The 27,948-nt window shown below is 37.3% G+C and overlaps 1 protein-coding gene across 1 annotated transcript in view; it reads left to right on the top strand.

Moving 5' to 3' along the window:
• Nucleotides 1-27,948, top strand: part of fat1a (FAT atypical cadherin 1a) — a 142,355-nt gene that overhangs the window by 51,638 nt on the left and 62,769 nt on the right. Inside the window, 4 exon segments of the mRNA XM_056460918.1 lie at nt 11,321-11,382; nt 20,239-20,568; nt 22,576-22,786; nt 26,322-26,461. Of these exon segments, the coding sequence (XP_056316893.1) occupies nt 11,321-11,382; nt 20,239-20,568; nt 22,576-22,786; nt 26,322-26,461 (743 nt within the window).

The raw sequence follows: 27,948 nt of genomic DNA, 5'->3' as shown, positions 1-27,948 counted from the left end.
CACACACTCACACACACACACACACACACACTTCTAGGAAATCTCAGACCTCTGGTGTAATACCTGATATCTGCATTAGCTCCTTCTTTGTCCTCTTGCCACACCAGTTTTAGCTAGCTCTACTGACAGTATGGAGAGCACAGGATGCTGGGATAGAAATCAGCTCAGGTAATTAGAAGTCTATGAGCCACCCTTGTGCCTTTGAGCTCCGCTCTGCTTATTTAATTGGAGTGAAGGGAGGATATAGCCGAAATGATTCACAAGACCTGCTTTCCTCTCTTCTACACTCCTTTCCACTTTCATATCAATTTTCAGTTTTTCAGAGGGGGGAAAAAACTGTGGCTCGGTACACAACAATGCCATGCACATTTTTCAAAGGGATCAACCCAAAGCAGAGGAAGCTTGAAAAGAACTGGATAGTATGTCCAACGACTTCCTGTCATTTCCTGCTTTTTAGGCTCCCACAGTTGGCACGGGACACAAAAGGTTATTAAGGATTGAAAAGTAAAGCGAGGTGCAGAAGGGGAAAACACACAAATCACTCCCCCTCCCTTCTGCTCACTCATTCCTGTGGATAAAGTTGCAGGGTTTTAGAGGCTTGTGAAGCATATCCAGCAGCACACCTGTCCTGCTTGTTTACTGCTAACCGTCGGATTTCACACACCAGAAATCTCCCTGATGGTCAACCCAGCCGAGCGGGTCCATGAAAGTGTCCGGAAGAATCTTGCATGGACATTTGAGAAACATTGCATTTTGTTCATTAGTAGGAGAAAGTATTAGGTTAAGTTTCCATGACAATGAAAATAATGCCATTCTTGATCCCATTTAACATGCAGACCAGAGATCATAAGTAAGCCATTTGAAGGTTGACTTCACTATGGCGCTTTCAAAACATGGCCTTCAGCATGTGTGAGACTATTCGCATGACAAAACAGTAGAGTAACACTTTATATCAACTACACACTTTGAATCATCTATTAAGCATTAGCAAATAGTTCATTCGTTATTTGTTAAGCATTAACTCTACAATAGTAGATGTTAGAAGTTTGTAAATGCCACTACAAATGCTGTTTTCCTGAATTTTAAAGACATGTATAACGCTCTTAATGATTGTATTTTCATAATTTGTTAAGAATTTATTTTTCATTACTAAATTATGTATCGCATTATTTACAAAGCAGTTAGTTAAGTGTAGCTGGTAGTTTTAAGGTCATTCAAAATGCGTAAGTAGATGATTAATAATCTATTCAAATGAACATTTATACATCTTATTATTCAGGCATTAATAGGCACCTATGATGAAAATCATCTTTTGTAAACTGTTTGGACAGAACTGTGTGTAGGTATAGTGTGTCCACAGTCATATTGGGGTGATATAAAGACAATAAGTCTCTTTTTTTAAATTTCCTGACGTGAAAATAAAATCCAAATCGCTCTCATATTGTGGCCCACTGCAACGTGACGTAGGAGTGCGGTTTCTCCACCCACCGGATTGATTGACAGCCATGTATTAACATGTCTCTGTAGTAACGCATATAATTATATCAACAAGACAGGATGTGCACAAAGCAACCAGGATTAAAAGATCTGTTCAGCACTCTGTGATCATCATCAAATGTGATCAAGAATGAGTTTTAAAAGTTTAAAACGTTTTTAAAACAGTGCATGTTTGTAACGAATTACAGCGATTTTACTTCACTTTACTTTATCACCACAGCCGCATGTCAGTACAACTTTGTAACGACATTGTGTGTGACTTATCGTTGCAGAAAGGCTTGAATTAACTCCACAACTAATACATCAAATAATCAGTCTGAGTCATTGGGAAAGTTCTTACTGTAGTATTTCTCACAAACATTAAGTGAGCTCTGCTTCCTTCATGTCTGTCACCTGTGCTGTTTATCTGACGCAGCCGAGGTGGAGATTGAGGCACACTCTGACAGGCACATGGGAATGGCGGGAGGGGAGAACTAGCATTAAAGGCACAGGCAACAAAAACCACTACATAGTGTTCAAAGCAGAAAATTTCACCATTCTAAAAAGGTATAATAAATAATCTGATGGGTGTTTTAAGCTGAAAATTTACAGACGCATTCTGGAGACACAATAGACTTATCTTAAATCTTGAAAAAGGGGTAAAATAGGTGCCCTTTAAGTAATACTTTATAAATCCCTTATAAATGACTTCACTCTTGTGGAGCATTATTTTGTTAGAAAGAAAGCTTCGCAAACAACAAATGTTTGATTCATAGAGTTTTTGTGCTTCATAAATAAAGTACAGTATGTGGAACTATATTCAAACTGAACAAAAAAAAAAACAGTATTCCATGTGTATTCATACGTACTAGGGCTGCACAATATATCGTTTCAGCATTGATATCGCAATGTGATCATTCGCAATAGTCACATCGCATGATTTGCAATGTTGAGTCTTGATTACAATTGATCAGTTGCATGTGTTTTGAGGCCTGTGACTGTATGAGGTTTATAAAAGCATTCAGGCATAAGAAATTGTACCATTCGTAACTTTAAAAATGATTAATTGTGTTGAATAATTTGTATTTTCATTATTCAATTACCGAAAAGAATAAAACACTGTTTGTTTCAATTGTAACTTTTTCTTCATTGCATTTATCTATGTTTTTAATTTGTTTGTTAGATTTTTATGCAGATGCACTTCCCTACAGAATCATCCCAGTAAATCTAAAATGATAAATTATTTCCAAATAGAGATATTAAAGTCATCTGGTGAAATTGTATTCATATCACAATATATAACGTTGAATAACAAAATATTGCAATATTTTTTTCAAAAATCGTGCAGCTCTAATACGTAGTGCATTAAGTTTGTTTGTTAAGTTTGAATGTCTTCAAATGAATAATATAAATGACAATGGCATTCCGACAGCATTCTAATTGGCTTCGTCACAGTAAGTGCATTTTAAGCTCTCAAGACATGTTTTTATTTGTTTTACTTTACAAAGTGAGTGACATAATAATGACAACTCGCACATTGTATAGAAAAACTATTTCTATGTTTTTGTAGACTATAAATTTAACACTACTAGGAAGTAAATCAATGTACCTCGTTTAAATCAAAAACCTTTCTTATTTAACCAAAGCCTCAAAAACAAACTAAATTGACTTTAGGATAATAGAACTAGAAGTTCAGTGGACTTCTTTTTGCATTTTTGGAATGATTTGTATAGCACTCTATAATCATATACTGTATATATATATATATATATATATATATATATATATATATATATATATATATATATATATATATATATATATATATATATATATATATATATTTATATTTCAATTTCCTTTGGTGTCTCTTCATCCTTAAAGGACAAGATAGACACCTTTTGTGGCAGTGTGCCATACCTTGTGATGTACAGAAAAAAAATCAATGCTACAGTCTTAATACGAACATGACCTTGTGCACACAGAGACAGGAATGCACTGATTTAGTGTGGTAAATCCAGGTCGTCCCCATGCATGAATGAGCCGTGAGCTCTGGAATACTCAAATCAGAAAGAATGTTTTGAAAGAGACATTATCTGCCAGGGATTTGTCTCTTTATTCTTGTTCATTCTCTCTCTCTTCCTGACCCACACTCTAAATGGAGTTAGTACAGCGAATGGAGCGGAGGTCTGAAAGCTCAGTGTTTGTAATCTCAGTCACTCTCCGATAGGAATTTCCTACCATCAGCTGCCCCATTTCCAGGGGCCTTCGGTTTCTAAATGCGGAGACTGAGCTGAAGCCACCAGACGAGACTGATGGGATTTATTCAGATGATGTCTGCTTTATCTACCAATGAGTTTGAGAGCTCCTGCTTTGAGAAATGTACAGAGACATCAGCATTTAAGTGAATCTACAAATACAGAACACATATGCTGGGGGAAAAGAAGTTGTTTTTTTATATATTTACATATTACATCATGTGAATATATTCAGATATTACAAAAAAAGACAACCTTAAATGGTATTTTCATCATAAATATACTTGTTCGCTTGTAAACACGTGTAAAAATATATAAATATAGTTGCATGATTTTGAATGACCAGAACACACATTTGAATGTGACTTTATTTATTTGTTAGTTACTACTGTTGGGAAAGGTTACTTTAAAAAAGTAATACATTACAAATTACTGACCACTACTGGAAAATTGTCATCTAATTACATTACTAATTACTTAATGTAAAAAGTAATCAGATTACTAATTACTTTACTTTGAAGTTACTTTTCAAACATATAAAATATACCTATAAAATACAAAATTAACTTTAGCTCTTTCAGTAATTAAATATTCACTAAAACATTACAATGGGTTGATCACAGCAGCTTAACATATTCAAAACACTTGAAGAGATAATTTACTCAAAATTCTCTCAACATTCACTTGTTCCAAACCTGTTTGTCTTTTTTTTTAACACAAAAGAAGACATTTAGAAGATAACTTGGATACATGTAATGTCCATAAAATCAAAAAGCACTGCAATGTTTGGGTGTTCTGTTTATGTCTGAAGTAATTAGTCTATGCAAATGTGTATATTCCATACAAGGTATGAAGCTGATTGTCAGTTCTTGTCAAGTGACTTGCGGTTTTCAACTAGGGGCACCTGGAAAATGAGAGCGCACTTCCATCGGAAACGACAAACTTGCACATGCAAAAGATGCGATACTGTATATGAATGGCCCCATAAGCAGCTATTTTTCTCTACATATTCAGAAGATACGATCACTGCAAATCCTGCACAAAAATCCAATTTAGTCTGTTGTGTTGTGCCGCCGTGTTTTTGGGCGCCGGTGTCCTCCTTGGCGACGAGTTGTCAGAATGCTTTCTGTTCTAATGCTTAAACAAGTTGCTGGTCGAGTTAAAAGCAGTCGAAAGTTCTTTGAAGACTGGACATGGACTGCATTTGACTGCAATATTTTAGTTTTTACACTCTATGAAATTAATGTCCTTCAATACAGACTTAAATACAGACAATACAGATTTAAAAGCGCGTGCTCATTAACTGACGTTGCAGCGAAAAACATGATTTAAAAGAAGCATTTTTTTCTTCTAGAAACTTTATTTGCTGTTCAAGAGCAATACATAAAATGACCACTAGGTGTCACTGTAGAGACGGGTTTCGAAACATTTTGAAGTGTCGACACATTTGCTTCGACTGTTTCAGTGTTTCATTAAGCCTCGCTTTGCCCACCACTATTAACAGCTAAGTCAGGCAGGCAATGGTCAAACAGGAGCAAATGGCATCATCAGGGCAATCCAATAGTGTAGACAAACAGGATAAAAAAGGAAACAAGGCAAGGATCTAAAGGCACAGTACGACTAGACAGAAAAAACGTTTCGCAGTGTTACAGCTAAACATACAACAAGACTCAGCAATGTGTGTGAGAGAGGTCAATATATAGTCAATGTAATTTGTTTATGATTCGTAATTAATGTAAGTAATGCAATTACTTCGACTTTAGTAGCTATAATCAAATTACACTCGTTTAAAATGTAATTCGTTACATTACTGCAATCCCCAAAAATGTAATTAGATTATAGTAACACGTTAATGTGGAACGTATTACACCCAACTCTAGTTACTACATATAATTGCGTATAACAAGGATATTAGAAGATAAGTTGAAATGTTTCAATATTTGCATGCTTTTCACTTAACCGAGCACATATTTGTGCGTGAGTGTGGCAGAGTGTCTCTTTGATAGGCTCTGTTGAGCGTTCAGCAGGAGGTTAATGGTGTAAGGCTAATGCGAGACGTTTTCTGAAACACACAAACCAAGCAAAGACTTCCCCCTCAAGTGTTGCCCTTATATCTCTCTTACTCAGTGCTGCAATGGCTGCCGCACACACACAGTATGTGTTGGAAAGGGAAGGAGGGTTAGGGAGGGAGTGTTTGGGAACGTTGCCCATGTCTGCCCACTTTGTGTATGCACTCATTTATCTGTGTAGCCGTGGCATGGACTGTTTTGTGCTTGTTAGTGGGCCTCGAGAGCGTTTTGCATGTACATTCATCTGTTTAAGAGCAGTGCATGTGCATTTTATAAGTGTGTGCGCTTTAACATGTGTTCGAGAGCCTTAATGAGGAATGTGGTGCCTCGGTCTCTTATACGAGGTGTTGCATTCTTGCCTGCTAAATGATACCTCTTCTAAAGTCCATCAATGGGCCTCGGTCTGAGCAAAGGAGAGTTCAAGAGAGCTAGAAAGAGAAAATAGCCCTTCTTTTCTCCCTCCCGAGCAGAAGTGTTTTAGAGAAAAGGCCAGTGTGTCTTTTACCCAGGCATTTTGATGCTCTTTTTTTCTGTTTTCTTTCTGATTTTTATCCATTTCTGTTCTCTAGAGGCAGTGTGGCAGCGCTATCATTATATGTGAGATTTCACTATGTGTTTACTGAAGGAGTTGAGCGGTTAGCGGAGAGGATTTTTAGCCGAGGGTCACATGCTTGTGCTCAGTGAAACAAACGCAGCTGTTAGTAGCTCAGACTACACAGACAGATCAAATAAAAAAATCTCTCGGCAAAATTAATTTTATTTCTTAGAAATAATGAGGGTGAACAACACCATCTGATAGCTAGTAGATTGATTTGTGCTAGTTTTCTGGTGTCCTTGCTAGGCTTTAAAACTAGTTGTTTGCTCAACTATTATTATGTAAGTGTAATGTTGGCTGATGTAGCACCAGTGACCATAAAATAGAACGAACCAGCTTTAAAATACACAAAATTTTGTTTGTTATTTTGTTTGTTTGTTACATTTGTTTGTGTGGTCAATTGAATTGAAATACACAAAAGCTTTTTTTGTTAATTTTTATGTGTGGTCAGTTGAAATGAATTGAGCTGAAATACACAAATGTTTGTTTGTTTGTTTGTTTGTTTGTTACATTTGTTTGTTTGGTCAATTGAATTGAATAAAATACACAAAACTTTTTTGTTATTTTTTATGTGTGCTCAGTTGAAATTAATTGAATTGAAAAACACAAGTTTGTTTGTTGAATTTGTTTGTTTGGTCAGTTGCATCGAATTGAAATACACAAAGACCATTCATTCATTCATTTCTTTTTGGCCTTGTCCCTTTATTAATCTGGGGTCGCCACAGTGGAATGAACCACCAACTTATGCAGCATATGTTTTACGCAGCGGATGCCCTTCCAGTTGCAACCCATTACTGGGAAACACCCATACACTCTCATTCACAGAAATGCCAACTGACCCAGCCGAGGCTCAAACCAGCGACCTTCTTGCTGTGAGGCGATCTTGCTAACCTCTGCGCCACCTTGACGCATGCACAAAGTTTTGTTTGTTTAATTGTTATATTTTTCATGTGTTGTCAGTTGAATTGAAATACACAAAAGTTTGTTTGTTTGTTTGTTCAATTATTTTTTTTGCTCAGTTGAAATTAAGTGAATTGAACTTCACAAATGTTTGTTTGTTAGTTTGTTGAATCTGTTTGTGTGGTCAGTTGAAATTAATTGAAGTGAAATACACAAAATTAAGTTTATTAGTTAGTTGGTGGAATTTGTCTGTGTGCTCAGTTGAATTGAATTGAAGTACACAAAAGTTTGTGTGTGTGTTTGTTTGTTTAATTTGTTTATGTGGTCAGTTGGTCATTTGTCAGGTTGTTTTGTTTGATTCTTTTGTTCTTTCCTGCTTGCTTTCTCTACACTTTAACTCTAGCATCTTTCAGCTTGAACGTTCTTGTTTTTCTTTTTCCAAAAATGGCTGAACTGTAATTTTCTTTGGCCACGCTTAGTTTGCCATGCAGGAGACCGCTGCTTTTTTGGCTGGGGAAGAAATGGATTGTGGGTACGAACATGGGCGTCTTTTTCGCAGCGTGTTCTTAAGGTCCATCCAGCAGCAGTGCACATATACGCTCACGTGGAACCATATCAGGAGGAAAGTTGTTCATTTCAGCTGAGAAATGGGGTTTAGTTCAATGTGTATCCATATGCAACATTATATATGTGGATTCATGAAATAGTCTTCAGTTGAAAAAAAAGAGTAACATTTGCATAATTTTCGTATTTTTACTGTTAATAATGCTGAATAATCATTAAATTGGTAAAAATCAATTAAATATACTTTATAAACTGATTAATGAAAGTAAAATGTAACTTATATTATATCCCTTTCCTTTGTTTGATGAGTTTCAAAGGCAGCATTTATAGTTTTAACACGTATACTTTTGCTAAATTTAAATTTTATAATATATTGTTTACAATTAACTTTAAATTAACTTTAATGAATATATTAGAACATCAAAAGTAATTAGAATGAGTGTCATTATGGATAAAAACATACATTTTATCCTAGGGATCATGCATTTTCATCCAACAAAAAGACTGATGAAAATTATGAGAGGCTTGTTTTGCTACCTACATGTAGTTTTGTATAAAGTAAAATGACTAACAGCCTTTATAGATTTTATTAACACTCAGAAAACAGTTTTAAACAAAGAAAAGTCTTAAAACTAAGCTGAACACTGTGTCCTTTTATTATTAGGACTTGGAAGAGAACATTCCCTTATTGTTATTTTTTTTACACCAAACATGGATTGTCGACACAACGTTTAAAGCCCATCTGGTCAGCACTCTTTAATAACGTTCTGTAATGTTTAAGAATGAGGTCAGTAAGAGTATAGGTGGGTGTTTGAACCAAGCGGCAACCTCCCGCTCTCCCTCAGGAGGCCAATACGGAAGTAACTGAAACTGCAATTCATCAAAATTCCGCTAGTCCTGGCTCCATAATAGAGCAAGTGGCAATTGAGCCCACTGTTAGAATGGCCAACTTTACAGCAGAAAAAAAGGTGTTTACAGCCTGGTACAAAGAACGATTTTGGTTCATATAGCTATTATTACCCTCCATGACAACTGTGAGGGGGGTGAATTTTTTTATAACTCATCCATTTCCTTTATATTAGGTTATATTAAGTTTGCATAATTAAGGGCGTGGCCACTTGAGTGACAGCTAGGTCTCGCTGGTCGCCGTCACTTCACCTCAGCTGAATCCGGCAGATTAGCCACTGATCTCGGCATATTCATCGTATTTTTGTTCTGTTTTATGTGGCTTTACACAGTCAGCTGCCTTTTGGACTTATTTCTTACAATTATCAGATGATATGGGATGCTTTGTGCACTTAATTGTGCTCACAAACCATTCACGTGGCCTCGTTTCCCATGTGAGTAAAGTTATATACTTGTATACCATCTCTATAAATGTATTTGTTTGATTTAAGATCATTTATCATTAATATTTTTCTTTAGACCCGTAAAGCACTCCAGAATGTGACAGAATGATTAGCTGTAGGCTCTAGAACAGTCACCTGAAGCGTTGTCATACAGTGTTGTGCTGGATTTTATCAATAGTCTTGCATTTACTAACACACACACACATCTGAAGTGTTTGGAAGTATTTCGCGTTTACCTCCTGTAGAAAAACGTCATAAGAGCAATGTTTAGTGGCTCAATGTATTACAACAGTGTTTTTGAAAGTCTAATCACTTTATTGATATAGTGTACAGCCAAGCATATGTGGTCAGAACACAAACGAGTCGCAGGTAATAGAGTATTAAGCGTTTCTCCCAAAGTAAAGTCTGTCTGCCAGGTCTAAGCAAGCTCCGCCCACTCTCCGCCTCTTTGCCCTTGTTTGGTATCCCGCCGTGGGTGCGATGACGCGCGAACAAAATGTCGACGGTTGGCCGTGCCTACTTGTGGCTTCTTTTGCGCTCTTCAGAAACCTATGGGTGACGTCACGGATACTCCGTCCATATATTTTACAGTCTATGGTTTGAACACATTCAACCAAATCTACACAAAAGCGAAGTGGTCCAAAGTGTTCAAAGGATTCAATGGATCAATTACCAAGACCCTTTTTTTGGGATTTTTTTTTAAATGAAATGTTAATGTTCAATTTGATTCAATTCACTATGCTAAGCTAAAAGTGACTCCGCAAGAAGAAGAAATCTGCTGTGAATGGATTTAAAAATGGTCCAAGTCAACTGTTTAAGTTGTAAAACGAGCCTTTAAAAAAATGTTCCTTTAAAACATTTAGACCTGTTCACACCTGTTTTTGCATGGTCTGCTTGTGATCATATTGACACAAAAAACACAGCTTTAGATTAGCTCGAAAATGCTATTACTTTAAAAAGCCTAAGAGTGTAAAAATATATTGGATGTACAATAAATTCCTTCCTATTTAATGTCCTTTTCCATTCCAGTCAAGTTCTTGGTCTATAAACGTAGCATTGCCTTTAATATACCATTTTACCGTGCAGAGATTTTGATGACTGCCCACATTCGGTTTATTTTCATTTTCCATGTACGACTGCGAGAGCAAAGGAGAAGGAGACGGTTAGCAGCCTAACACAGTTTTGAGCAGGAGCAGGAGGCGTGCTGCGGCCGGGCTATTTTCTGCTGCCTGCATGTGCGCCATTGATGGCTTCTGGTTTCGGAAATCCTTTTTCTGCACTAATCAGACGTGGTGCGGTCGGCAGGCGTCTCTCGTGTGGCCGGGCCTGGCAACGTCCGGCGCGCTCTCTGCCCCATCTAATGTACAATTATCCTGACGGAGTAACACAAGTCTGCTTATTATCTGCAATCGAAACGCTCTTTACTGAAGCCTGTGCTCATTTGCATTGTTGTTCGATCTCTGTCTGCCTGTTTATACACTCTTTTCTGGGTTCGGCACTTGAATTCACTTCCAACTGGATTTCCGTTCAGCTCAAATGGTGTTTTGCAGTAATATAAAGAAAAGCCCTTGAGAGAAATCTTCAAAAACCCACCGCAGAAAAACACACAACTACTAAAAGATTTACACGTAGAGTAAACCCAGTGATGGTTGCATTGACATTTCACTCATCCTTTCAGAGCTTGAAGCTCTTTATAATGAGTGTTGTGTGTTTGGTGGAAGGTAGTGTGTGAGTGTGTTTAAAGCGCGCCTGTTTGTTCAGCTTTAAAACAGTCCTGACAATTCTCCTTTTCTGCAGTTCTGTGCAGCTGAATCTCTGGCATTTAACGTATGTGTGTCTCTGTGTGTGTGTGTGTGTGTGTGTGTTTGTATGTATGTGTGTGTGTGTGTGTGTGTGTGTGTGTGAGTGTGTGTGTGTGTGTGTGTGTATGGGGGTTATTCTACCATATTGCAACCAGACGTTAAGTAAATCTGACAAAAACCTCCCTTTCAGAATGTCTGTGCCGTCTCATTGATACGTTTTATTTGAATTAACAGCTTGCACTATACTAAATTTGGTTTAATATGGATGGTTTAATAAGGTTGTTAAATTGTGCTTATGTGTTTGCAGGTCTGGTCACCACCACATCTCGGAAGCTGGACAGGGAACAACAGGATGAGCATATTCTGGAGGTAAGATCACCTGGATTCCATTTACAATACTCTGTTTTACAGCAGGCACTCACTCTAGAAATGTATATTTTAAAGCTCCCTCTATTGGTTTTCTTTTTAACTTTAACGAATATACTGGGTAAAACTCAACTATTTAAGTCTCCACTTTCCTTCCTAATCTGCAACTGCCTCTCTGGCTATACCACTGTACTCTCTCAAAAATAAAAAATAAAAATAAAAATTACATTACTAATAGTTTGCTTCTTAGACTTTACACACCTGAAACTTGCCTATAGCCTTTATTCACTGTTGCTCTTATAGTTGTGTAAATTGCTTCCTTGTCCTCATTTGTAAGTCGCTTTGGATAAATGCGTCTGCTAAATGACTAAATGTAAATGTAAATGTTTTACAGTGACTGCTATAATTTTTTTTTGTTTTTGTGTGTTTAGATGAATACGAATATGTAAATGCACAGTACAGTTATGAGCTTATTGCCACATTATATGGTTATGATAACATAATACCATTGCCTTCAGTGATTTCCTGAAGATAAATCTTTAAAAAATAATGCAACTGGAATAACTACAGCTGTCGGCATTGTCGATCTCGTATGAAGAGATTGTGATGACGTATGGTGATGTGTGCTGGTGTTGTAGTGGTGTCCCATTTCTTAGGAAGTAAAATTTGAAGCCCTTCCCCTTCACAATCTGTTTCATGGGCCATTAAACAAGGGGTAGAGGTAAAAAAAGAATTGTGATTGGGCGTTAATGTGGTATTTTCATGTGCTTTCAGATGTAGCAGCAACAAAGAGTGATAGTTTACTGAGAAGTGACACAAACAGCTGTGAAATTGCAGAATAATTATCTTCGATTTCAGAATCTTGCCCATCAAATTGGCTGTGATTCTTGTTATGCAAGGCTTATGACTGAACTTTGACTTTGTGTAGTAAATGCTGCTACATCTGAAAGCAGGTGCTGGAGATTTACTACTGATGAGGCTTCACTGACAAAATGCTCATGAAAATAACCTTTAATTAATCGTACAGCACACATGTCTTTACTGTCACATTCAATACTAAATCAAAATGATTAGTTTCGTGAAGGAAAAATAAACTTTTAAAAGTGCTGTTTATGGGATATTATGTAATTTCTATAAGTCGTTTTTTCTTTAAAAATTTGTATGGTTTTGTACATTAAACTGGATTTTGTGGAAAAAGTATAGACAAACGAGTTAAAAACTTGTTTAGACCCAAGGCACAAACCTAAACTGCACACGCGAGCGACCTGAATTCTTCCCCCTCCTTTCCTTCCAACATGCTTCTGAAGGGATTTAGATATCCGGTGTGTGTGGAGGGTAGGTGTGTGTGTATGCATGTGGGGTTTGCCTTTGTTCTCTCTCAGTGTACCGTCTCGGGATTAGGCAGGCCAGAACAGGAAGCGTCACCCTGCCCAGCCAAAGTTTATACTTGTGGATTTTAATTGAGCTGCAAGCATCTCTCTCCCTCTCTCTCCATCTCTTTCACAATAACACTTACCCACCCGCTCCCTTTTTTTCCCCAAAAACTAACCGCAGTTTGCTGATACTTCAAGTTGTGCACAGAAGACTTCACAGATTGATGCTCCTTTAATTATCATTATAAATTGTGCAATTCGTGGCCTGTGGCATGTCGTTTAATTTGGCAAATTTGCAGCAGCCATTCCCAGCTCTTCCATGCCTATTTCTTCGACTCTAATTGCATTTGTAAATGACAGGAGGGATGCGGACAGGAAATCAAATCAGGGAGGATGGTACACCCTGCAGCATGCGCTCATCCAGTGCCTGTCCTCCCTTCTTCTCTCCACACATCCGTGACGTGAAGAGCTCCACTTGACTTCAAAGCAAAGCCCGCTGACCGTTAGACAGTAGGCTTGTAATTAGCTAATGCCAATAATTCAGCTAAATATTAGTAGTGCCAAGATCCCCTCAAAGTTAAAGCTGTTCCTTTGGTTTTTAATTAACTAAGCTTTTTTGTTTTTAACCATCAAGATTGGAGTTTGGTGGTGCGTGTAGTTTCATTGGACTTGGATGGCACATCTTAACCATAAGGAATGCTTTTTCACCTGACATTGTCTTTTACCCTTTTAATTGCACTTTATAATGGAGTTGTGGAACTGCATAAATTGGTGGCAAGCCCTGACTTTAAATCACATTTCAGGTCTCCATGGGTTTGTCAAGTACATGCACATATAAGCAGTAAAGGAGAAGCAAACTTTTGAAGACATTTGATAATTTGATGCACAGTGAAGAGACAAGTCAAGCATACTTTAGCACAAGCTATGTTTCAAAAAGTTGTGGTGTTTTTTTAACAATTTTCTCTTCCTGTTAAGTCCACCGACAATCCAAGAAGGAAGCTTGTTTACAGTTCAATGAATTTCAATAAATATCAGTTTCAAAACATGCACTAAGTTTGCAGCATTGCCACTAAAGTAAAATAAAAAATGAAATATAAAAAGAAATAAAACTAGACAGGCTGACTAATCGTTTGCATATATAGTCCATGGAATCAAAGAGTTTAAAGGCACAATACTTAATATTTTAAAATTAGAATATCCAAAAACAAACTAGAACAGTGTTATAAATTTGCTGACTTGGTACTTACATTATCCCAAATATTTTGAACCACATTCAAATTCAGAATATTAGTTAAAATAGTTAAAACATTAGCAACACAGACACTCATGATTTCCGGTTTGGTTTTGTAGAAAACATGGAAACACCAAAGACACTTTAATATGTTGTGCGTCTCAACAGAGTCTCAACAGGGCAGCATTATAACAGGATCTTAAAATGTATTTAGTATGAAAAACCACTGTGATCATGACCAGGAGAACCAGAAGTGGTCGACCGTGGCATAGTAAAAGCTGCTGTTTTTGTGTAGCGTCTAACTTGTCTATCATCAGCAATTGCTTAATACTACCATAATAATAAGTTTTGAATACTTTAGCTCAGTGGTCCTTAGAGGACCGGTACTGGACCGTGGATCATTGGTAACGGGCCACACAAGAAATAATTATTTCTGTTTTATTTGTTAATTGAGTCTGAACAATTTTTTGTTTTAAAAAATCTGTTATTTTGAAAAGTGACCGTATTCTCTCGCTTACATCTTGGTCACTTGAGCACCCAAATTTAACCCACAAGCAACAAAACGAGTAAGAAACAGACATCATACCACGTCTTTTCTAGAGTTTCCGAAAGCTTGTTATTTCCAATGGAGGTGTGTCGCTTGCTCACGCAAGCGGCGTGAGGTGTTCGGGCCTTCCGGACTCACATAGTTGAATGGATACCAGGAGCGCACCGCAAGTCACGTGACAAGAATTGACCGATCAGCTTTAGCTTTTATGGAATACACATTTCAGTAGACTAATCATCTCAGATAAACAAAGAACACCCAAACACTGCAGTGCTTTGTAATTTTCACCATAAATCAAACTTGTATCAGAGTAACAGCAATGTTTTGTCAGCTTGTCATTCTCTGAGAAAACGGTTCATGGTTGCCTAGCAACCTACAAACCACCGCCTTACCCCCCGGTCTGCAGTAAAATTGTTAGTCGTTGACTGGTCCGCGGTGATCAAAATGTTGGGGACCACTGCTTTAGCTCATCTATGAACGTGAGTTCTGCAGGAGTCCTGTAGGATGTAATGAACAGAGCAACTCCTGAGATTCCACAAACTCAACATCAACAAACTGCCCTCATTTGTTGTGAATTTGTTCTCTCTAGCGGCAAAAATGACATACCATGCCTTTAATGTGATCCTCATTTTAAAGCAACTGTCTTCTCTTTCAAAACACCTTCTGGAACTGTTATGATCTCACGCTTAATTTGATTACCACACTGCTTCAGACCAGCTGAGGGAAAGACTAATAAACAAATGACCATCAGTCCAGTCCTTGTTCACACACATTCTTCTAGATCTTGTTTCTACTTTTTTTTCTTTTCTCGCACTTCTCCGGTGGCCCAGTGTAGTAGTCATGACAACCCTGGCAATTTAGGTTTTTGGCCGGTGTTTAGTCAGGGGTCCAGCAACAGGAAGCTCTTTATTGACATCGTCCCTCCAGGGGTCTTGTCTCCCCCAGCCTCCCGCCCATGAGTCTGGCTGTCTCTCTCCCAGGGGCAGTGCAGTCCTGCTGGGCACAGCACCGTAGGGGACAGGGGAATGAGCTGGTGCTTGGGGGCTCATGGAGGTTAGTTAGAGGCAGCAGATGCCTGAGGGGGAGGGAGAGGCAGTATTACGGGGCCAGGGTGAGGGCATTTCTCTCTCACTGTGTGTGTAAGATATATGGGAGAGAGCCCTGCAAACTTTCACACACACTTAAGAGCTGGGAAACAAGGTGTAAGGTGCAAATGCTCCTGTTGGGGGAGGGGAGGGAAATAAAGAACAGAAAGAGAGCTTGTCTAGAACATGTTGAGGCATGCACCGCATGTCAGAGAGTCTGCCCCATTGCTTTTTGAACTTCCATAGCCAAACAGGAAAATATGCCCACGATTCACTTAAGTTGATTTGCAATGAAATGAAATTTATTTCTGGGAATGCACTCTGGGCGTCTGAGGATGCTGGGCGTTGCTTTGCCTGTTTTCCAGACATGTGAAATGCGTTACTGGCTCGAAAGCTCAAAGCGCATTTTATAATGTTCAGGTTGCTTTCACTTATTAGTGGTGGTTCAACTCACTTTTCAGTCTCTTTACCTCAGGTATTTCTTATTTCTTAATTTATTCTAAGTCAGTTTTTGTGGGTAGAGATGTGCAAGACTAGTCCACACTGCAAATAGTCATTTATTTATTTTACACATTTATTTTTTGTTTTATAGTTTACATGAAACACTGATGGGTGTCACGGTGGTGCAGTGGATAGCACAATTGCCTCACAGCAAGAAGGTCGCTGGTTCGAGCCCCAGCTGGGTCAGCTGGCATTTCTGTGTGGAGTTTGCATGTTCTCCCCGTGTTAGCGTGGGTTTCCTCCGGGTGCTCCGGTTTCCCCCAAAGTCCAAAGACATGCGGTATAAGTGAATTGGTTAAAATTGTCTGTAGTGTATGTGTGTGAATGGGAATGTATGGGTGTATCCCAGTGATAGGTTGCAGCTAGAAGGGCATCCACTGCATAAAACATATACTGAAAAAGTTGGTGGTTCATTCCGCTGTGGTGACCCCAGATTAATAAAGGGACTAAGCCGAAAAGAAAATGAATGAATGAATGACTGACAGGCGTCACAGTGGCGCAGTGGGTAGCACGATCACCTCACAGCAAGTTGGAATTGTTGGAACAGTTGGAATTTTTGTGTGGAGTTTGCATGTTCTCCCTGTGTTTGTGTGGGTTTCCTCTGCGTGCTCCGGTTTCCCCCATTGTCCAAAGACATGCGCCATAGGTGAATTGGGTTGGCTAAATTGTCCTTAGTGTATGTGTGTGAAAAAATGTGTTTGGATGTTTCCCAGTGATGGGTTGCAGCTGGAAGGGCATCCGCTGTGTTAAACATATGCTGGATAAGTTGGGGGTTCATTCCGCTGTGGCGACCCCAGATTAATAAAGGCAATAAGCCGAAAAGAAAATGAATGAATGAATGAATGAATGAAACACTGACGTGAGGGATTTGTAGCTTATTAAGGGATTTGTTAAATAGAGGTGTTCTGTAACCTCAAACGTTCAAACTTGATGTTTTATTTACCCTGTGGACCGTTTTACTCCAGAAAATGTTGAAATCTAGTTGCATAATTGATGTTCTGAGCAGACGTGGTACAATTTATTGTCAACTGGAAATTTAATTTCAACTGTCTGAATTCTTTCCAGTTACTGGAAAGGCTTTTTAAAAGCGCTGCATTGCAGGCATTCAAACGGGCTCGGCTCAGGAGAGTAGACTGTGGGAGCTGACGGAGTCCCTTGTCTTGCTGTTCAATTAAATCTGTTTGGCCAAAACACATGGACAGCTTTGAAAACAAATACACATTAAAGGTCCACTCGCTGTTCGCACCAGAAGCTGGACCGCTTTTACGGAGCGCTGAACAGATGCTACTAAATGTCTACGCTGGCCTGTTATTCATCTGCTTCCTACGTAGACTGTGGTAGTTTGTTGTATTTTGCACTCAAAGTCTGCTGAGTTCATTAGCAGGAAATAGTGTGTATGTCTGCATCTCTTTGTGTGTTTGCATTCATCAGCTTATGCGCAAGTGTGCCATTAAGCCGCCTCAAATGGGCATTTTCCGAGATTAACTGAAGATATCCAGAGGAAATTAATGAGCTGGTTAACGGATACCAGCTGAGATTGGACACGGCATTCTGAGCATGAGTATATGCTCAACAAACCACCAGCGTCTGCTTAATGCCGCCGTCTCTGCTCGTTTGGAACAGCTCCTGTACCTATTATTGCTCATATTGTCGAGAAAAGTGCTTCGCTGTCAGATCTTCTTTTATTTTGTCACAGTGGTGTGCTTGCAAAACAATTGAACTAAACCGATCTACTAATACCTGAAGTACTAGGTCTTCAAAAAACACAATCGAATTAGACGAGAAATGAAAAGCACACTCAAAATCCCATATCCTGTCTGCCTATCACATTCATAAATGTATTTTTCATCAGTTGTCATTAAAGAGAAATTATCTTGGAGAAACGTCATTCCGCAGTCACATAGAGAACTGCATAACTGTCTGTTCTCACCCCCGGAAACCCTTCTCCACCTTTCTGCGCGCCTCTGAAAAGATTGCTTGACAGCTAAGCACACGGGGAATTACTTCAATTTTGTCAGCCAATTGACTTAGATAGGAACACTTGCCCAGGTGTTCCGAACAGGAGATTTTTCTTTACCTCTGAACGGCGATTGATTGAAGCACTCGGTATAATGAAGGTTTTCAATCACTCGTGTCAGATATTCTTGAGCGTGTTCTATTATTGTCCTGTGCAGCTCTCTTAGTAGCGCTCATTTTGTCACTCTAATTGAAAATGTTCATTATGACACCGACTCTCTCGGGTTTCGGGGTTATTTGACATGAAAGGGAGGAAGAAAACTAGAACTGACTGAATGAATCTTTCCGCCCCCTCGATTACAGGGTTTTCTTGCAGTCCCCTGAAGCTTTCTTTCCAAACAAATCAAACTTTGAAGAAGGAATGTGCAAAAGTGCATACTTTTTTACAAACAGCTACTCATTGAGTTGCCAGAACAACTAGTCACCTAAGTGGGTTTAAGATTATACCCATATCATCTCATTTGTATATATGATTGTTTTTCCATCCATCTTGCAATCCTACACTTACAATATGTATTTATTTAGCCAGTGTTGGGTAGTGATGCTACTAGTTTAACTATATTTCTCAGTAGCGTGACAGTAGCATTGCTACTTTCTAAATGAAATTTTAAGCAAGTAGTAAAGTAGCGTCCACACAAGCTACATTTACTAATCGCTGATCAATAAGTGACCGCACTGCCATTCACGGAGCTGTAGAGCTGGTGTCTGGCCGATTAAAGTAAATCCATATGTTAGCTAGAATGGCGAATTTATCTTCATCTTTTACGATGGTGCAAAACTAACTTTTTGGTTAGTTACTGTCACCTCTCACTCCGATCGGTGACGTCAGCAATCAATCATTGGGCTGACACAGAAACTTGCTTGATGGAAAGATGACTGTAGAGGAATTATTTCTGACCACACCTCAAAGTACATGTCTTAAAGTTTATTCTTTGCTCTTGTTAGAGTTGAATTGGTTTCACATTTTGTTAATGTTTGTTTTTCAAATGTGCCCAAGTGCACTTACATGAAAAAAAAGTAAAACAAATACATATATAGTAGTTTAATGTAAATACAATATTTAAAATATTCAAGATACTATGGTGTTTGTGTGTATATATATATATATATATATATATATATATATATATATATATATATATATATATATATATATATACCCTATATTGTTAAGTTTTTTACAGTTTTATATTTTTCTTTTTACTGTAGTAAAAGCTAAAATATACTATGTTAATTACTATTAGTTCACGATAGTTACTAATAATATTATATTTTGTGGTAGAATTCATTAACAGAGTTGTAAATACTATATTTACATTTAGTAATTTCCTATACACTATTATCATATTTCCTATTTATTTTCTTTTACTATACATTACAATAACATTTTAAATGTGCAACACAGGATTTCTTGATTTCTTTGTTTTGTTTTTGCTGTCCAGTAAATAGTTTCTGTGTGGAAAAGTATATTAATTAATTATAATTAACTGAACCTAACAATTATGCTGCATGTGTTTCATTGGCAGTTTTATTGATTACTAAGACAGAACTGACTTGGATTGAAGTTGCTTTGATTTAAAAAAAAAAAGATGTAGATGTACATAGATGTAGATGTAGCTTTTGCCATGTAGCTTTTAGTTTAGCTTTCTACATTTCTTGTAGCATTTAGTGTGGTTAAGCTGAGTAGAGTAACTAATAGCTTAGCTCACTACCAAGAAGCTTGCTTCAAAATTAGAGGGGAATAATAGTTAAATAAACAGTAAGCCTAAACTTAACATAAATGGTAAACATATCCCTTAATTCTGATTGGCTGATTGGAATGTTGTTCGCGGATCAACATGTTTACTTGGTGAAATTAGGTTGGCGTCATGCGTTTATTGGATTTTACCATGATTTTTGAAAATGGGAAATTAATAAATTATTATTTATCATAATTTTGAGATGTAATGTAAATGTACAGTAATGTAATGTTTTCAAAGGTTTTCATGATAATAAAATAATTAAAATGGTAATGCTAACCATCAGAAAATGTACCGTTGTTTACTCTAAAACCGATAATCATGAAATAGTATTTACACTTATAGTCTTGCTTCTTCAATCTCACAGATAACAGTTTCTGATCAAGGCGTTCCTGCGAAGTCAACCACAGTCCGAGTCATCGTGAAAGTCTTGGACGAGAACGACAACAGTCCACAGTTTATGGAGAAAGTCTACAAAATCAAACTTCCTGTACGGGAGAAGCCGGAGAAAGAGCGTGCTCTCAAAAGAGATCCTGTGTATCGCGTCATCGCCTCTGATAAGGACGAAGGACCTAATGCTGAGATCTCCTACAGCATAGAAGAAGGAGACGAACAAGGAAAGTTCTTCATCGAGCCCAAAACTGGCATGGTTTACTCCAAGAAGCTTTCTTCTGCTGTAGATTATGACATCCTAACGGTAAGCACGCACACATTTTTTCTAGCACGTGCTTTGTTCTTTGCAATTATATTTAATTCTTAGAAAGAATAAAAAAGTGGATCTTAGTAGATTATTTTATTACGTTTTTGCCTACTAGCTTGAGTTACAGCATTTAAGGTGTCTTGGAATGCAGAAACCTGAGATCTCAGATTTGACACCCACTACATTTTTCTTGAATGGCCATCTGATTGATGTTTTATGACTGGAAAGTGAACTTCCTGCCGCCCATGTGGCTGGTGACATTTTTTTGCCAGACCTCCCATTCTTTCATTATCCAACATCTGTCGCTTTCCAAACACAACACAGACAGGTGTTCTGCTGCCGGTTTTTCTCTAGCACATTTAATAGTGTTTATAGAGCTCTATGCATTCTCTGATGCTGAACTGGGTATTATTCTCAGAATCCAACAATATCATCAAAATTTGCTGTATAATGTGGAATGTTGCAGATTTTTAAAGTTTTGGTTTAATAAATTCACCTAATTGAATGGTGATAGGGACTGTTGTCGTTGAATAATAAGCCAAATGAGAATATTTTAATATAAATTTTGCACGGTGCTGTTTGCATGTTCTCCCTGCGTTCGCGTAGGTTTCCTCTGGGTGCTCCGGTTTCCCCCACAGTCCAAAGACATGCAGTACAAGTGAATTGGGTAGGCTAAATTGACCGTAGTGTATGAGTGTGAATGAGTGTGTATGGATGTTTCCCAGAGATGGGTTGCAGCTGGAAGGGCATCCGCTGTGTAAAACATGTGCTGGATAAGTTGGCGGTTCATTCCGCTGTGACGACCCCTGATTAATAAAGGGACTAAGCTGAAAAGAAAATGAATGAATGAATGTTGCCAGTCCCTGCCGTTTTATTATTTGAGAACACATTTACTTTTATTCCAGAGCTAATCTGATGGTGGGTTCACACCCAATGCAGAGCACCACATCGCTCTCTCTAGATAAGTCACCCATCCGAGTAAAATTTTTTAATGGAGAAGACCCGATTGAGGTGAATTCTACGTTTACAGCAAACAAATCATACATTCCACATCATTCACACCTCCCAGTGATAATTTGACTCTTTTTGTGCATCTGCATTCACTTTGTATATAATTTACTTGTGTGAATACTTAATTCCGCATTTGGTGTGGAGACACTTTACCAGCATTTTACTTTTTTTTTTGTAAGAAAAACTGTCATGACTTCATGTAAACATTATAGAAAATCTTAGTGTCTTTGAAACAACAAACCTAGATAAGTGTGGTTTATGTATAAACTAATTTTGAGAGGATCATGTGCTTATGATCAACACGGCTGGGTCCTCATCAGCTCCGTAATCTGACCCATTAGATGATTACGGAAGCACTATAAATAACCAGAGTTTTTCACTCCAGTTATCTTCGTCTTGAAGCTTCCCCCCCTTCCACCCCTACTTCCTCCGCCTTTTTCCGATAGGGCGACATGGTGGCCCAGTGGCTAGCACTGTTGCCTCACAGCAAGAACACCGCTGGTCCAACCTCCTATCGCGCTGGTTGGTGTTTCTGTGCGGAGTTTACATGTTCTCCCCGTGTTTGCGTGGGTTTCCCCCGGGTCCCCCGGTATCCTCCCACCGTCCAAAAACATAAACTATAGCCAATTGACTAAACCAAATTATCACCCAAAACAACACTAGTTTACACTCACGTGGTGACAAGCAGGGGAGTCCTCGAGACCTACCTGAGCTCGAACTCCGCTCTCGCCCTTTAACGGGAGGGAGCCCCGGGCTCGAGGATTTTACAAGCTCAGGGCTCTCTTCCGGGACAGCATGCCAAATACGCTTCATTGATTATCAGCTAAGTGTGAACTCTTGAAATGGCTGATCATTGATCGTGATACACTTTTCAAAGAGTGAATAAAAGACTTCCGGTGGGTTAAAGTCTGCTATGTAAATGTCTAAAGCCATTCATTCGTTTTAAACAATTGTGTTATTGGTTTTACATTTTATTCAACATTTACCCTCCAGATTAAAGCTGTGGATAACGGCCGACCCCAGAAATCGGCCACCTGCCGTCTACACATCGAATGGATCCCCAAGCCGGAGCCGAGCACAGTCCCTCTGGTATTCGATGAGCCCTTTTACACCTTTTCCGTCATGGAGAGTGACACCGTGTCCCACATGCTCGGGGTCATCAGCCTGGAGCCTGTCGACACACCAGTCTGGTTTGAAATAACAGGTACGCCGTTTGTATGACAGCCTTTACATGCTCAAACTTGCATCCTAACAAGCTGAATTGATGAAATCTTCTAATCAAACTCTTTAGATGAAATGTCTTTGCATGACATAAGCTCTATCTCTGTGTTTATCTTCTCAGTAGAACTGTCTTAATAATACTACCGTAACTCGCATCCTCTTCCTGTCCCTTTATCTTTTAACCAATCTGTCACTGACAAACTTTACTTTTCTCTCTCCTTTTTCCTCCTGTTCTCCTTTTATTCTGGAATGGTTTGGGTTTGGCTTTCTTCCTCTTGTTTGCCTCTTGGCTTTCGAAGAGGACATAGCGGCTAAAGAGCTGTTTTACATCGTTCAGATGGCTTGCGACCTGAACTGCACTGCAGAAGGTACCTGCCGCAGATCTCATAATACTACCATTATGGTATCTGTCATGTGCTTTTGTACTTGTGCTGTGTCGTGAGTGTTTCACATTGGTTGCACCACGTCTCAAGTTTTGATCCTTTCTTGCTGAGGGCAGAGAAGCTGGCAATGAAAGAGTTACATTTATACTATTACATCAAATTGATTTATGTATGTCCACCTAGTGCATACAAAAAGAATGGCTTTTTTTCATTGCCAGCCTATGCACTTAGTGTTGTTCACTTTGAAGACCTAGTGCTCTCATTTTCTTTCATGTGTGTGTTTTATAGTTTCTTCTACTTATTATTATTGTTATATTTATGTTTGGTCATATAATCAAGTTGATGATTCAGGGCTTGCTGGCAAGATCATAAGTGCAGGGTGACTGCTACATTGGTGTAATACGGATTATTTTTAATGAGCATAAAATTGCTGAAATCAAGTGAGGAATGTGTACTCAACATTCTAATCAAAATATAAATAATTAACTATTGGCAAATATGTTTGTTTTTTGAATACTTATTTGTTTCTGCCAGCAATCTCTAAATGCTAAATGCCAAAAAAAGTTGAAATACTGATGAAGTATTAGCTTTTCCTTGTGCCAAATCCAAAATCTACTAATGAGCAGCTAATCTGCTTATAGGTGCATGGTTATCATTCTATCTCTGCAACAACATTTTAATGTTTTAGGGTCAAAAATGTTGCTTACTTTTAATATCTTTTACTTTACACTGTGATGGGAAGGGCACTTCTTTTGTTGGGAACATTGTTTTTATTTTTATTATTATTATTATTATTATTATTATTTCTAAAATTAATTAGATTTTCATGTTATTTCTTTTAATTGGGATTAACTATTAGAAAATAAAAGATCAAAGAAAGCTTTAGATATAAGGTTAAAGCCTCTCCTAAGGAATGCAATATGCTTTTGTTAGTTATTTGTTGTTTGTTTTTATTCTGTTTATATACAGATCAGGCCCGTAGCCGTGGAGGGAGGGGGCTTTCGGTTAGTTCGAAAGACCCACTAGTCACTGACAAGGGTCCAATATTTATCCCATACATGAGCTCATTTGTCCTATTTTGACTGCTAAGTCATTATAAATTGTAAAGTGGAATCCTTCAGCTAATTAGTTTTGTCCAATGAAAACAATTGTTTTTCCAAACATCCCAGCTCAGCTGTGCAAGAAAATACTTTTATTTTAAATCATGGAACTTGTTCCAGAAACAAAAAAAAAAAAAACAATAAAAAGGTGCGAAGCACCAAAAGCGGCTCATATTAAAATTAATTTAAATACTTATTTGGCTATTGTTGTTATCCATGAATATTCAAATGAACTTTTTTCAAAAGAGGCTAGAAAAATCATGAAGCTCTACATTATTGTTATTTTTATTATAATTATTTTCATTTTATTATTATTTATTATTATTATTATTATTATTATTATTATTCTTACTATGTTTTAATTTTTATTATTCAAATGGCCAAATTCTGACTGAGAAAATTTGAATGTGCAGGCCAGTTTGTTATTTGCCTAATAAATTATAATAGGCTACAGTTTTTAATTGAAAACTTTAACAGATTGCTATTTTCTAACGATGTATTATGATAAATTTGTATTTTAAAAATATTTTTTTTTCATGTTTCTTTGTGGTAAATGTTTACGAAATGTTTTTGGTACATCAAATATGTGGTTATGATGACCACCCGACAAGTTAATTCAACTAAATAGTCACTAAAATGAGTATTTAAATCTCATGATTAAATAGAAAATGAGGTGAATAACTGCAAAAAGGTCCACTTTTTGAGAAAGAATAACCACCCCTTTTAGCAGACTGGCTACAGGCCTGCAGATATTTTGTGAAACCTGATTTGCTTTTAATAATGTCCAAAAATCTGCAGAAAAAAATAATGTCAATAAAATTTTGTATAAAATAAAATGAAAAATGCTTTGGTTGTCTTTAATCTGGACAGTTGTTGTTCATTGACTTTTATTTTTATTAGTATTATTTTTTTAGCAAACCTACTTCACCACCCATTAATATTATTGTAAAATATCTGAAAAAAAAGTCATCACAATCAAATTAATATAATATAGTATACTGTAATATAATATAATATAATATAATATAATATAATATAATATAATATAATATAATATAATGTAATGTAGTATAATATAATATAATATAATATAATATAATATAATATAATATAATATAATATAATATAATATAATGTAATGTAATGTAGTATAATATAATATAATATAATATAATATAATATAATATAATATAATATAATGTAATGTAATGTAGTATAATATAATATAATATAATATAATATAATATAATATAATATAATATAATATAATATAATATAATATAATATAATATAATATAATGTAATGTAGTATAATATAATATAATATAATATAATATAATATAATATAATATAATATAATATAATATAATATAATATAATGTAGTATAATATAATATAATATAATATAATATAAAATAATATAATATAGTATGATATAATATAGTATAGTGTTCGCGTGGGTTTCCTCCGGGTGCTCCGGTTTCCCCCATAAGTCCAAAGACATGCGGTACAGGTGAATTGGTTAGGCTAAATTGTCCGTAGTGTATGTGTGTGAATGAGTGTGTATGGCTGTTTCCCAGTGATGGGTTGCAGCTGCGTAAAACATATGTTGGATAAGTTGACGGTTCATTCCGCTGTGGCGACCCTGGAATAATAAAGGGACTAAGCCAAAAAAGAAAATGAATGAATGATAATAGAATAGAAAAGAATAGGGTAAAATAATATTTGCTTGTATTTTTTTCTATATTTATTGTGGACACTTTTATTTGTTATCGCTTTATAATATTAAACAAGAATATAGTCATATATGTTAAGCACTAAGGCAATGATATGGTAGCCTGCATGTCTGTCAGCCATTTTTGTGATCACACACAAAGTGTCAAACAGTTGCTGCAAAAGCACACACCTGACACTGGTTTTTGCCACCTGTGCAGTTCTCTCTTTCTATCTCTCCTGTCTTCAACTGGCTAACTTGCGATGATGGCCGTCTAATTTCCTGTCCATTTTGCTTGTGCTGAAAACCTCCTCTCAACAGGTGGTAATTCTGACAGTCGATTCGAGGTGGGGAAGGCGAGCGGGACAATGATTGTGGCCCAAGCGCTGGACGCAGAGCAGAAATCCCATTACAACCTGACGGTGAATGCAACAGATGGCACCAGATCTGTCAGCACGCAGGTAATTGAATTGCTAATGAAGTGTTTATGGAAGCAGAGCATTGTGCGCTCACCATAGAGGCCTGGACTTCTTTTTTTTTTTTGGAGATCACTATGAGGGGCAGAAATGACTCACTTTTTTTGTGCATGTATATTTCGCTGGTGGCAAGGAAGGAACAGCAACCCAAGCATTTCTAACTTTCCAAATTGAGTTTCCTCATTCCTGCATTGGCACTGTAGGTCCCAAAGGTCGTTCCTGCTTGTGCTCATATCAGCCTTCAGGATTAAAAAAGGAGCACAGCATCTTGCTGTTGAAAGGCATTTTAGACGAGATAGGGAAAGCACAAAATGCAGTTATTAAACCTTATAGTTCTTAAATACATGCTTTACAGGGACTTTACAGGATGTACAGGTTCTGTGTCATCCGGGCTATAAGCTGCACTGAACACTCAAAAAATCACGTTTGTTGTTTGTTCAAACTACTTATTTAAAATTAACTGAAACAACCCGATTCTTGAGTTGTTTTGGGAACAACTTAATTGTTTTATGTTCAATCCACTTACACCACCTGACAAAAGTCTTGTCACCTATCCAAGTTTTGGGAACAACAAATAATGACTTCTAGTTGATCATTTGGTATCAGAAGTGGCTTATATGAAAAGCAAAGGCCTCAGGAAAGGCCTTGATTTTGTAAGGTCTGACTTTGCTTAGACAAAAGTCTTGTCACTTAACAGAAATAATGTACAGTATAGAATATAAAGTCATGGTGTAGTGGAAAAAGAATGATTATTGTGTATGACTCCCATGAGCTTGGACGACTGCATCCATACATCTCTGCAATGACTCAAATAACTTATTAATAAAGTCATCTGGAATGGCAAAGAAAGCGTTCTTGCAGGACTCCCAGAGTTCATCAAGATTCTTTGGATTTATCTTCAATGCCTCCTACTTCATCTTACAAGCTCAATAATGTTTATTGCTTGTGACTGGGCTGGCCAATCCTGGAGCACCTTGACCTTCTTTGCTTTCAAGAACTTTGATGTAGAGGCTGAAGTATGAGGAGTGTTATCTTGTTGAAAATTTGCCCTCTCCTGTGGTTTGTAATGTAATGGGCAGCACAAATGTCTTGATACCTCAGGCTGTTGATGTTGCTATCCACTCTGTAGATCTCTTGCACACCCCCATACTGAATGTAACCCCAAACCATGATTTTTTCCTTCACCAAACTTGACTGATTTCTATGAGAATCTTGGGTGCATGCGGGTTGTAATGGGTCTTCTGCAAAATGTTGGGTTCCACATAATTCCTTCATGTTGACTCAACATAAATTGAAATTAACATATTTTTGATACATTTATGTGGATTGAACATAAAACCATTAAGTTGTCTCTAAAAAAATTGTTGTTTTAACACATTTATTTTGAAGTATCAAATGTCATTCTAGGAAAAGACTCTGAAAATAGCACATTTTGGACAATTTCTGTGGTTAGAGTCAGCTCCGCTTTTGTA

The sequence above is a fragment of the Danio aesculapii genome, chromosome 1, assembly GCF_903798145.1.
Source record: "Danio aesculapii chromosome 1, fDanAes4.1, whole genome shotgun sequence".
Taxonomy (NCBI): Eukaryota; Metazoa; Chordata; class Actinopteri; order Cypriniformes; family Danionidae; genus Danio; species Danio aesculapii.
Note: the sequence above shows the minus strand (reverse complement) of the source record. Positions and strands in the feature narration are given on the sequence as shown.